Source organism: Micromys minutus (genome assembly GCF_963924665.1).
Source record: "Micromys minutus genome assembly, chromosome: 27".
In the NCBI taxonomy this organism is placed as follows: Eukaryota; Metazoa; Chordata; class Mammalia; order Rodentia; family Muridae; genus Micromys; species Micromys minutus.
The window spans coordinates 25,522,282-25,536,159 of record NC_137962.1 but is presented as its reverse complement, the minus strand read 5'-3'; the positions used below and the strand labels follow the sequence as shown (position 1 = coordinate 25,536,159).

The 13,878-nt window shown below is 42.5% G+C and overlaps 1 protein-coding gene across 1 annotated transcript in view; it reads left to right on the top strand.

Moving 5' to 3' along the window:
* Nucleotides 1–13,878, top strand: part of TMEM117 (transmembrane protein 117) — a 404,345-nt gene that overhangs the window by 58,272 nt on the left and 332,195 nt on the right. Inside the window, exon 3 of the mRNA XM_080939837.1 lies at nt 9,977–10,109. Within this exon, the coding sequence (XP_080795963.1) occupies nt 9,977–10,109 (133 nt within the window). The remainder of the gene's footprint in view (nt 1–9,976; nt 10,110–13,878) is intronic.

Below are 13,878 nucleotides of genomic sequence, written 5' to 3'. Positions count from 1 at the left end.
TCCTGCCCCCATTCACAGTGGAATCGTTAACCCAAGGCAGTTCTTGTAGCTCTGAGGAGTGTTTCTCCGATGGACTGGTGTTGGGCACACACACCACACTCAGTTCTGAAAGCCGAATACTATTTGTAAAATAGTCACTATCAAAAAGTAGACCCTCCATGAACACAGTAGTCAAGTAAAGCTCTCTCCTCAAGTCCAGTCATTCTGGGAGTGAAGGATCATCCACTGATGCTGTGTGCGCTAAGATACTAAATATGGTGAGTGTTGGTGGGAAGAAAAGCAAAGCAAAGTCAGTGAGCGGTGTTGGACTGATTGGAAAAAGAAAGGAGAGAAAAGTATATATATATATATATATATATATATATATATATATATATATATATATATAAGGAAACAGTAGGGATGAGCCGGATGTGGCGAAGGGTAGAGTTTAAAAGGAATCTGAGACCCCCCCCCCCAGCCCCCCAGCCCTGGCTCACCTGAGTTTTTTTTGGGAAAACATTTAAAAACAACGTGAAAACCAGAAGAATAGAGAAAAGAAGAAAAAGGGAAAAAGAAAAACAAGAGAGGGGGAGGGGGCAAGAACAAACCAAGATGCAAGTGGCCTGGTGAGGTTGACGCTACATCAAGGAGGAAGCTCGAAGGAGGGAGCTGGGTGTAGGTTTGAGTCTGCATGTTGTTTCTTCTGCTTGCTGGATAATGCTTCAACTCTCTCGGCATTCCTTCCCAGCCACCCAGAGGCCTGTCCACTCCAGTGTGCTCTTTTGTGAGGTTGGGCCACTGATGCTGGTCTCCATGTTGGATGGAGACACAGGTGCTGGCAGTTCCCATCAGCCACAGATGCTGGTCCCGTCTTCATGGCTGGCTCATGAATGCTGTACTCACCTGCAGGAGAGGTGCTTCCTGATTCTGGGGGTACCACTTGTAGCTTGTGTCTTTGTTCTTCTGCAGGCTCTTTTGTCGAACGAGGTTCTCACCTCACTGAATCCCATGCGAGTCTGACTCCAGGCTGTCATAATTTCCCACAGTCTAGGGCTACCCTGCTGCCTAGGTTTCAGAATGCAGCATGATACCCACGATTCTTGCTCAGAATTTCGAATAGTTCTGTTTCCCAGAGAGCCTGGGGTCACCAAGCACCATGGAGGCAAGCTGTCTTACTAAAGGCATCTCACTGTTGCTTTAGTGCCGTGCCTAGAGGTGGGGGTTTCCCAGCATATCTCCTCCTGCTGCTGTTTGCAGTCTTTGGTTCTTTCCCCCTCTCTCTAGACCCGGGCTTCAGTGGCTCCACCCATACGTGGGGAGCTCCCGAGAGCTTGCCTGTCTGTCTGGCTCTACAGCTCTCCTGCGTGTTGTTTATCTGTCGATTTCGTTCTTGTTTCATTTTTCGATTAAACTCGAGATTTCCCGGGCTGTCCTCCACCACTGCTGAGAGTGTCTTTCTGCTTCCCCAGACCTTCCCTGGAGGTTTCAGCAGAGGATCCCCATGCGCTGTCTTCCTGTCTTTGATCTCAACATCTCTGATCCTGCTGGCTCACAGATCTTAAGGAAAATGCATTCAGGTGTTTCTCTGGGACGCAACACCAAGTAGAGCAAATATGTGCAGGAAACCGTAAAAAAAAAAAAAAAAAAAAAAAAAAAAAAAAAAAAAAAAAAGAAAGGCTGTTTCCAAACGATTGAATGTGTTCTATAGTAAAACCCAGGAGTACAGTTATGGGTCAGTAGTAATTATGAGAGAGGTAAAGATTCTGCTATGGGATGAGATACTGGTATAAAACCTATGGTATTTAAGATACCACCCCCTTTTTCTATTTTGTTCTTTAACTTTGGAGTCCAGGTTAAATAGAAAAGATGATTGCTATTCGATAAGAATAGTCTTTATTAAATCATAAAGAAAGATCCCTGTGGAGCCCCACTCTCTTTGTCCTGCCTTCATAGGGTGAGGCTGACTGACTTGTACTTTGGGACTGAATACTTTTAATTTTAAGTATGTGCTTCTCAGAGTAGCATGCTGGAATCCCACTGTTTGACTCCCACTTGTCCAGTACATTTTCACCCACTGTCAGTCACTGAGGCACCACAGCTATTGGGTCTACTACGATAGTGTGGATACGCTTGTGTGCAGGCAATCCTGTTGTTCTCAGTGGCTCCAAGGTGAAGAAGCCAGTGTGGTTGGCCAGAAGTGCTTCCTTCAATGGAAAGATGAGCATCAACATTGGACATCTTGCTGGAAGTTGGGAGCTTCTGCTGTTTCAGGCATCCACCGAGGGTCTTAAAACTGCCTTTCCCCCATTGAGAAGGTAGGATTTCAAGAAAAAACTAAATTTTAGTTACATTTTAAAGTATACTTCAGAACACAGCTATGACTAGCCGTCTTGCAGAATGGAGACTTTTTAGGGGTAATTCAAGTGACCTTGTTTTTATCTCATGTTCCTGTGTTGCTGTTGTGGGAGCTCAGATCTGTATCGTGAATAAAGGTTCTTTAGGTAAAGGCAACAGCCATTAAATTAAATTTCTGTATTTTAGTGGTAGAAAGAAGCCTCATCACTCTTTGCTAGCTTTAAAATGTTTTACTATTCAGGGGCAAGATGATAAGTCTGATAGCAATACATTTATAGAATTAGAAAAGACAGGAAACCCAAGCTTCAAAATTCTTGGCAAGCACTTAAAACTGGTAGTTTGGGAAATGTAAAATACTTCTTAAACAAATAGTTTGGAAATGTGGTAGAGAAAAGATTTTGAAATTAAAATTTTCTCTATTAAATTCCAAATGTTATAATATAACATTAAATATTTTTCTTGGTTCTTAGCAACATTAATAAAATGAGCACACTTTAAAAAAGACAGAGACAAAATTGATTTGATCAAAAGTATAGAGTATGATACCATATAGTATATATATGATAACAATTAAGTGAACAGCCTACTGGGAAGCTCTGTGAACTTCCCATGCCTACAGGGGATAGCTACAGTGTGTCTTTAATCAGAGTGTTAGCAGCATTATTTGCTTTTGGGACAACCATTTCCTGTGGAACAACAGAGAGCAATTTAAGTTATTTAAGCTGAAAGCTTACTGCAAAGGGTTAATGGAAGTGGTCAACGTATAAAGGTAAAATAGAATTTTGGACTTTAAATAAAATGCAAGACTTAATACTGCACTGCTGTCTTTTACTGAGAATCATTTGTGTTCATATGTGTTCATTTGGGACCTGCACTATACTACACTTTTCTCTTAGTGTCTAGATCAGAAATCAGCGTTACACACCACATCTGGGGGGCACTATCATTTTCATGGGTCTCTAACAGTTTTGTCAGTTTTTCTTTCTTTTTATAATCTCATTTGAATTTTTCATGGTAAAAATATTTTCAGTCTATGTGGAATTATGTTTCAGTTCTCCATGTCTGGATTTTTTGTCAAATGAAGTGAATAACTGTATTTTAAGAATAAGCTCCTACTCCTAATGAGGGGTGCCAACCATCTGCTTGATGCTCTTGAATTCTCTTTATGCATAGAAACATTGAGATTTGATCTGAATACCAATGGACTAGCACTCTTTGAGAACACTGGTTTTATGACCTTTTACTTATTGTATAAAGTTCTATCTATCTAACTAGAGAACCCTTTTCCTTGATGATAATCTAGAGTCTTTCTCAGACACTTTTCTTTGCTGCCGCAGGTTGGACTTTTTGGAACTGGTGGTTGAACCAGGGTCTTGTGCACAAGAAGAGCCTCTCCCATTGGCTCTTAGCTTTTTTATTTTAATTATTTTTGTTGTGTTGTTTTCAATTAATTAACTCTTAAGAAAAAAGTCTTTTGTTAGAAACCAAAAATTCACACAAATGTGTAATAAATATTTCATATACTCATTTTAGTCTGATTAAAAGTGGGTTTTAATTACTATTCAATGGTGGTTATCTAATTTAATTCTGTCCTTCATATTCTTTATTCTAGTGGTGAGAAATAAGTCTTAGGTTTAGTCAAGTTTTTAGTATTAAAATGTTAACTGTTAACTACACCTTTAAAGGAAATTATCACTGTGTTACTTTAGGCTCATTTAATGTGTTAGAGAGGTCTGCAGTGATGGGGAGACGTGAGAAGGAATAAATCTTTGATGGGCAAGGGTGATTATTTTCAAAGGCTGGCAGTTTCCAGAGTAGACAGATGTTGATGTAATCTCTCACTGATCAAACAAATCATCTGGTCTCCAAAATTAAGCTAGACTGAAATCATAATGAAATTCAGTCCCTAATGATACATCTGCCAAATGACTCTTCAGTCCTGTCTGCACGGACAGGAGTTTGCCATCCCTTCAGCAAGCCTGATCTAGAAATGCCTTTGGTGTGTTACTCCGTGTATAGAATACTAACCAAGGGAGATGACCCAGACAACACCACTGACAGAAATTTTAAGGCTTACAGGGAAAGATAGGAGTTGGTGGCCCATGGAAAAGAAAGACTACGAAGTCAGAGTGTTCAACACAAACATAGAAAACCAAAACCTACTTGGTGTGAGAGGAAGCGGAGTGGAGGATAGGGCATGGTGAACAAGAAGCTTGCTGGTCAACCATGGGATTCCTTGTAGACCATGAGGGAGAGCTTGGAATTTTACACTGCAGGGGAAGAAATGATCACTGGAGGGTTTTCAATGAATGGTAATGTGGCTACATTAATATTTCAGTTAGGTCTGCTGTTCATGTGGAAGGTGTACTTGAGATAGGAAAGGCTTAGGTAAGAAAGGCCAGCTGGAGGGTTGTTGGAATCGCTTCACCAAGAACCAGTGAAAACTAAATATGGGGAATAGTGATGTAGTAGGACTATTGCGCAAGGGAAAAATTGAACTCTACAGTGGATTACTTTGGAAACAACACAGGAGTGAAATCAGAAGTGGGTCTAAGGATGACAAGGGCCAGACTGGAGATATGGACAGCTTGCTTGTTGGGATGAGGATTATGGGTCTGGAGTTTGTTTTCCTGTGCTGAGCTTGGTTTTCCAGTGGTTCACCCAGGAAAAGGAAGGGCGAAGTGGAGGTAGAAAGATCTCTGCTGGGACACAGAGGCTGGACTCATGAGTCAGGGTCCATGGACTGTTAAGAAGACAAGTCTGGTGATGGATGGTGGGATATACCATCTACAGGACATGTAGAAAAAGTGATTCCTAAATAAAACAGGCCCCAAGGAGAGTCACAAACATAGGAAAGGACAAAATGTGCTTGCTGTCAGAGAAACCAAGAAAACACAACATCAAAAGACCATTGCCCCTCGCAGCCAAGATGTGTAGCAAATTAAAGCACAGGGCATTTATTTGACATTGGTGAATGCTGTGAGCATTTGGCAGGACAGTTTTAGTATTGTGTTTGCATGTCAACTTAGGTTTTAGGGAGTGGATGCGGCAGGTGCTTTTTTTTTTCTGTTTGTTTTCTTTGTCTTTTCCCAAAAAAGACTAGGAGAATAGGTGTAACTTAAGAGCTTGAAAATAAGCAAGCATTGTCTTTAGAATTAAAGAGACTATTAAAAAAGCATGAGGTGGGTCCCTCCTGAGAATAGTTTTGCATCCTCTGAGAAGCAAGAGAAGGAAAAGGAATGGACTTGAGGGTTGAGAATGAATGAGTATCAATGGGCATGAAGTTGAGAGTAATTGTGTTTAATGACCATTGTATCTCATTGTGTCTCATTGTATCTCATTGTGTCTCACTGTATCTCACTGTGTCTCACTGTATCTCACTGTGTCTCACTGTATCTCACTGTGTCTCACTGTATCTCACTGTGTCTCACTGTATCTCACTGTGTCTCACTGTATCTCACTGTGTCTCACTGTATCTCACTGTGTCTCACTGTATCTCACTGTGTCTCACTGTATCTCACTGTGTCTCACTGTATCTCACTGTGTCTCACTGTGTCTCACTGTATCTCACTGTGTCTCACTGTATCTCATTGTGTCTCATTGTGTCTCGTGTCTCATTGTGTCTAATTGTATCTCATTGTATCTCATTGTGTCTCATTGTATCCCGTTGTGTCTCACTGTATCTCACTGTGTCTCACTGTATCTCATTGTGTCTCACTGTATCTCACTGTGTCTCACTGTATCTCACTGTGTCTCACTGTATCTCACTGTGTCTCACTGTATCTCACTGTGTCTCACTGTATCTCACTGTGTCTCACTGTGTCTCACTGTATCTCACTGTGTCTCACTGTATCTCATTGTGTCTCATTGTGTCTCGTGTCTCATTGTGTCTAATTGTATCTCATTGTATCTCATTGTGTCTCATTGTATCCCGTTGTGTCTCATTGTGTCTCATTGTATCTCAGTTTCTCATTGTATTCCATAGTATCTCATTGTGTCTCATTGTATCTCATTGTGTCTCATTGTATGTCATTGTGTCTCATTGTGTCTCCTTGGGTCTGGACTAAAGATACCCTGAGAGTAAAGAGGCTCCCTCAGAGCTTTGAGGTGGAAATCCAAATAGATGTTGAGGATGCTAGGAGGAGGAGTTGCTATATGGCTGTGCCAGGTATTGCAGCTGGAACTGGAGATCACGGTTTATACCACATGCCATTGCCAGCCCAAAGTGCTCCCCATAGCACTTAACAGGACCAATGAGGGTGGGCTATAATTGTAAACTTCGCTGGGGTTTTACAGAGGAAATGTAAAGCACATGTAGGGTATACAGGGCATAAGGATATTGGGGAAATGTGATACGAGAATTGGAGTTTCCAGTAGGAATCAATAGAGATGGGCGAGTAGCTGATATTTGAGAAGATATGAGGAGGAGGAGGTCTGAGCAGCCGAGGCTCCGTAGGTCTGCGGAGCGGGGGGCAGCACAGGAGGAAGCAGACCTGGACATACGGAACCCCATGCAATAAGGTTTCCTTGTGTTCTGTCTCTGCTCAGGTCAACGTTTATTTAATGATAGCAGTGTCAGGCCCGATGGCGTCTTAGTGCATTTTTCCATTGCTGTTAAAAGAACACCTATGGAGGAATACCATGGAAACAATTTTGTTTCATGATTCTAGAAGCTGAGAGATCCTGGGACACTGGAAGGCAGTTTGGCCATTGTTGGGGAGCTTGAGCTGCTTAGAAACGCAGAGAGCAACCAGACATGCACAAAAAGACAAACCAAGCAGCATCTTTCATAACCCATCTCATGGTTACTAACCTGATCTCCAGAGAATTGACCCAGTCCCCATACATTAAACTCCCCAAATAGCTTTATCACCTCTCGAAGGCTACATCTCAAAACTGTTAAAGTAGGGCTAGAATTTCAACATGAATTGTATGGAGTGTCAAACCCCGTTCAAATCCTGGTACCATGCCCAGGAACACAATGCCCGAGAAGACAAGCATGCTTCCCACCCCACTGCGGTGTATGGATGGGTAAAGTGTGCACAGAGCAGGCAGTGTGCTGTCAGCTTTGGCTCTTAGGTCTTCTGGAGTTGTGTTGCCTCAGTGAGAACGGTGTAGGCTGTAAATTTTCTTCTACAATTTGGCTGCCTGTGTTCCATTCAGCAGAAATATATTAGCATGTCTTCCTTCAACTGTGAGTGTAAAGAAAGCTGAAGGGAGTGAAGTCATCATTTGGCTATTCAGACTTCGTGTCGGCTGCCTTCTTGCTGGTCAGATAACACAGGCCTGGTGACAACACACTGAAATGTATATGGCCTCGAAGATGTTAATTTCTCCTTTACTTAAAGCCCCAGGCACGGCAAAGAATTCTGTTCAAAGCACCGTCTCAGGAACTTGGGGAAATAGTGTCGCCCTGCTGGAAATTTTCAGATGGATTTCTTCTGCTGCCAAAGCTTTTCGGGCTTGTAGAACGTCCCGGGACTAACTCATCCATTTGTACTCACTGTTCTGGTTGCTTCTGCCCTGTTGCTTGAGCAGCGATATCACCAAGGGAGGTCATTTGTGGAACCAGTCAGTTGATGGCAGCCCATGTTTCTGCCATTTAATGGTTACTGCTTGAGTCAATCTTGAAGTTGCTTTGGGGAAGTTTTATGTGATTTGACTCCACAGGTGTGTCTAGTGTGTACTAGCCCTGGTGTCCGGCTGTTTTACTCTGATGCGTCTACTGCCTGGAATGACAACCAGACAGTGAGCTTGGAGGTGACAGTGTGATGGGCCTGTCACATTTCCCTTTTTACTGACTCTGTACTATTTCAGGTGGCACATAGTCCTGCACTTGCAATCAAAAGCGTTACCAGCTGAGCTATCTCTTCAGCTTCCTCTTTAATTAATATTCGCCCTCTGCTTATGCATGTAAGCCAAGAAGCCTAATTGAATCTGCCATTCCCCATTCCCAGCTAAAGTTTGGGCTAGGAGAATGTTTCATAGTTTCCAAGTGACGTCTAATGCACCATTTTAGCTGAAATAAGCACAAGGGGAACGTTCATAGTTAAATATTGACATTTAAATTTTTTAAATTTATTTATGGACGTGTGCATGTGGGTACCTGTGGAAGCCAGAAAGGAGCATCAGATTCCCCAGCTGTTGTCGGTGGTTGTGAACCCTATGGCATGGGTTCTAAAAAGCAAACTTGGGGTCCCTGGGAGGGCAGTAAGGGTTCCTACACGCTGAGCCATCTCTCTAGTCTAAAGCAGGTCTTAGCAGACCTTTTTTCTCTATAAGCTGTTTGCCTGTCCCTTGTTAAGGTCATTTCAGGAGGAAACATTTCTCTATTTTGTGTAGTTAAAAGGGGGAGCTTTTTGTTCTGTTGGCACATTTTATTAAAAAAAAAGAAGAAAAAAAAAACAACCTCAGGCTTACTTTATTTAAAAGATACTTTAAGTATGTGTATGTGTGGGTGCATAAAAGAGTGACAGAGACAGACAGACAGATGAACGGATGGACAGGCAGACGGATGGACAGATAGACAGATGGACAGATGGATGGACAGGCAGACAGATGGACAGACAGACGGATTGACAGACAGACGAATGGACAGACAGATGGACAGACAGACAGATGGGCGAACAAACGGATGGACAGACGGATGGACGGACAGACAGACACGCGGGAGGGGCTGATGTGAGTGTATGGACTGAGCTAGGATCTTCAGTGGGAGCACTCTGTGATCATGTGAGCCATCTCCAGCCCTTCCCTCTAACTGTGGATCTACTGTCTGTACTGTCTTCCTGCTCACTGGCACCAGAAGCCTTCTGAGGAACAGAAATAACCACACCAGACGTTTATCTTCGGAGAGGCCTGGATGGCCCATCATCACTGTTTTCCTGATTTAGGGCTTTACTTATAGGCAAAAATCTATTGTACTCATGTCTCAGAATACTTGTATCCATAAATTTAAACATTTCCCGGGACACTTCTGTATTAATAATTTTTATTTCGGTGCTCATTTATTCCTCTTCATAAAAATGTTGCCCTTTAACCTTATTTCTCATTACATAATTTATCTTTGTTAATTGGGATTCTGTGGATGAGGATGGAAATTACATTTTATAACAAGTCACATTGTACCCTGTAACACTCTTATGATTACCCGGTAACACACATGTGATCCCCTCTCATACACGTGGCTGTACAGACTTTTGAGACTTAAGAGTAAAACTGAGTCCTCTGCGTCTGATGGAAGCATCTTTGTTTTTCTTTGTCTTGTCCCTTAAGAAACCATATCTTTAGAAATGACTTTGGGCTGGTTGTCTGGAAGCAAAAGGAAACAATGTACAACTAGCTTTTTGCCGTCAGCCTTAAGTAGATTTAGTGTGAACTGAAAGCACATTTATGACATATAATACAGCAAGGGTAGTGTTCTAATGTGTCATGGATAAACCCTGGGCCATGGTTCTCACATTAACACCATTATCTAGAGGGATATGGGTTATCTTGAATTTTATTCATGACTCTTCATAATAAGTAGAAAGGCATTGTATAATGGTTTACCCCAAAGGCACTCCTGTGGCTAAAGTAAAGCAAAGATATATGAATTTCAATTGCCAACGTACATTGATTTGTAATATTTCTATTTCAGGCCAGTTGCTCCGGTTAAAGATGTTCCGTGAAGACCATGGGTCGTGGATGACGATGTTCTTCAGCACGATTCTGTTTCTCTTCATTTTCTCTCACATATATAACACAGTTCTTCTGATGGACGGGAACATGGGGTAAGTTACCGTGTGCTCCCCAGCCCCTGTGCACTGAGGGGTGCGTGTGAAGTTCTCAGAACTCCCACAGCGTTTTCAGTTGTAATAAACACGTTACTTAGCCAATACTGTGCCCTAAATAGGGATGGTTTGTTTTTGTCTTACTTATGATATTTAGAACCTTTCTTCTTCTCAGGAAGATAGAGGCATTTAACAACACCTAGGTTCATTCCTTATTTTTTAAAACTTTTTTTTTGGGGGGGGGGGTATAGCTTGAAGGCCAATAACAATTTATTATCGTGAAAGAATTCAGTGCTCCACAATTCCTGGATTAGTGAAAGTCTTGGATACTTTGATATCGGTAGCCTTTTGTTGTTTTTTTTTGTTTTGTTTTGTTTTTGTTTGTTTTAAGAATTACTCTGGGCCATTGTTTTTATGTCAAGCACAGGGCAGGATCTCATAGCCTTGGGATGACTGGAAAGTCTCTGAGTCTGACTTTAACTATTTCTGTGTCTTTAGGGTCTCACCTTCTAAGAATGGGGTATTTTGGAAAGGTCTCAGAGCTCCTAAAAACTTTGTTTTTTTTACATCAGCATAAAACAAACAGTCAGGCTTTCTTCAACAGCTTCGACAGAGAGAAGAAGCTGGGTTCTGTAAATACAGACCCTCTGGATCAAATGCAGATGAGCAGCGTGCAGAGTATATCCCAGCAGAAGGGGGATTCGCTGATAACTGCCTTGTGGATTTTCTTCCGTCTTTCCCCAGTTTTTCACTGCATTCCGAAGCACAGAGGTCAGACTTACAGCGCAGCATCCTCTAGCCTTGCTTTGCTGAGTTTGAAAAGCAGAACACGGGAGACTAGTCCAACTGTTGTGCTTCCATAAAGTTTTAAAGGCAGTGCATTGAAGACTAGTCTAGCTTAAAATCTTAAGGGTTGACAAAGTTCTAACAAGAAGCCACTTATGTATTTATTCTGAGATAATTACTAGGGAAGGTTCGTGCACTCTCCTCACTAGATTACAGCCTTTGCCTCTAAGTTACAGGGTTGCTAAGATTTCCACTCATTTCTATAGTGGGAGGTGGTTTGGATGCTGTATTTAGACCTTGGCTGCCACTGTTGAATGCCGAGAGAGAAACACATTTTTTCCCCTCTGATTTCTATTATATATATTTTACTTACATTTCAAATGTTTTTACCCTTTCCCGGATTCCCCTCCATATTCCCCTATCCCCTCCCCTCCCCCTGCTTCTTTGAGGGTGTTCACTTACCCACCCACCCTCTCCCACCTCCCTGCCCTGACATTCCCCTACACTGGGGCATCGATCCTTGGCAGGATCAAGGGGAGAGAAGCCCATTTTAAAGTCTCATTATCTCTCACTGAAAGGGGGCTGACTGGTAACAGAAAAGCACATATTTTACACTGTGTGTACTTTGTAGTAGCAAAAAAACCCATGAATGATTCTAGGTCAAGTGTTTGGGCTTAAGAATACCACTAGAAATGTGTTGTGGTTATTTCTTGTGTCCAAATAGCGCCACCAACAGTGGGTGTACTTTTGCTAATGAAGCTACAGGAGCTACTTGAGCTCCCCCAAAATACACCTCAGATTTTGATCCCGTGGTAGATGGTAGGTAGTGAGAGCCCAGACTCACTAAGGCAGCCAGGCGCTTTTGTACTTTGAAAACGCTGGAAGGAACCTGATATGATAACACAGGCTTATAACCCTGGGAGTCTGAGGCTGGAAAACTGTATTTTGAGATGGTGCTGATAAGGTCTGTGTAAAGGATATAAAAGTATCTAAATGGAGACAGGGATACAGGTTTAAAATTGGTAAATTGAATGCAGTAGCGTGTGATCCCCGTGCACAGAGTGAAACACTCAGCAGCCAAGTCCACAGAATCCTGCCGAGAGTGCAGAGCTTCTGAGAACTCTGATCAGGCGTGAGTTCAAACCTCATGCTGAGCCGGTGCCTCAGGGACTTTTAGCGCCTCCATTTCATGGTTCGAGAAATTAAGGACTGCCTGAAGTTGAATTCTAATAGAATGGCAGTAGAGGCATTGACCTGTGAAGTAGTGAATTCTAAGGACACATCCCTGACAGGATAGCACAGACCCTTGTTAGCCTTTTCCGTAGGTTCATTTTCCGAGCTGACTTTGGTAATCGGAGGCAGTAGGAGGTGTGTGTAGTAGCTAAGCGAATGGTTTACAACTTATACAGGGCCTCTTACCTAAGCTGAAGCTCCCTTTTATTCTTAGATCGAATGCACCATTAGGGACTCTGGACTATTTGAACCCTTGTGTGATCCTTCAACTCTTCCCTGATCACATTTGCTGGAAAGGAGGCTTCTACTGAAAGGATGTCTTTAAAAAAATGCCATTTGAAAAAACAAAATACACAGATACGCAGCAACAGAGAAATCGCTGTGTGAGGTGCAGCGCCAGCTTTCATCACGTGACCAGTCGAGCGCTGCAAAGCAGGTTGTGAGTCTGGTGGACAAGTCCAGTTCCTAGAGAAAAGGACATTGATGTACTTCTGGGTTCTCCAGGGGACACAAGTCCTTGGAGCATTGATTCATCCCATGTAGGGCAGGAAATGAAGGCAGGAAGTGTAGAGGAACAGGGGTATGTGAACTTTACAGGTGCCCGGTGTGATGCAGAGGATTGCTGCTCAGACAAAACACAGGCTTCTTCACAGCAACTTAACTTCACACGGAGGGTCCCATCTGCCCTGGCTTAGTGATGCTTCTGGTGACTCTGGCCTAGAGCAGCTGTAGGTCGCCATCCCTGGAGGCGTCAAATGATCCCTTCAAAAGGGTCACCGAAGGCCATTTGAAAACATACAGATTTACATTACATTTCATCAAAGCAAAATTATACTTATGAAGTAATGATGAAAATAATGTTATGGTTGGAGGTCACCACATGTTAGGAACTGTAGTTAATGGTTGCAGCATTAAGAGGGTTGAGAACTACTGGCCTAGACCCATTCCCAAAGTGTTTCCTGAACCCAGGGGACCCAGGAAACACTAGAACTGTGTTCATAAGTTTGGGGCTTTCTTTCTGGACTGGATGCTTCAGGACTACAGTGTATGTTGACATATATTGAAAACAAAATCCAAACCAAAATCTCAACCAACCAAAAACCAAACCAAATCAACCAAACTAAACCAAACCAACCAAACCAAGCCCAACCCAACCCAACCAAACCAAACCAAACCCAACCCAACCTAACCCAACCCAACCAAACCCAACCAAACCCAACCAAACCCAACCCAACCCAACCCAACCCAACCAAACCAAACCAAACCAAGCCAAACCAAACCAAACCAAACCAAACCAAACCAAACCAAACCAAACCAAACCAAACCAAACCAAACCAAACCAAACCAAACCAAACCAAAGAAGGTGGGAAAGGATATTTCTATCCCTGGTGAGCTTTAAAGATTTTCCAATTCAGAATTGAGCATAAATTTAGTATAAGCTGAGGCCCAAGATCCCTGGAACAAACCCTGGCCAGAACTGACTTGCTAAGATGTAAACTACAAGGCTCCTGTTTACACATGTTTTGTCCTGAAGTAGACACTTACTTCTAAGGTTTTAGGCATCTTTGGGGAATGGACGAAGATGAAGACAAAGGCCAAATGAGCTTCCTGGACCCAAAGGGCAGAGTTCTAGATGATCACATTTCCCAGGACCACGGGAAACATTTCTATGCATTTTATCCATTTTATTATCTTTCTACTCAAACACCTCTCAGCATGAAAATGCTGCCTATGGCGGCTTCAAGATGAC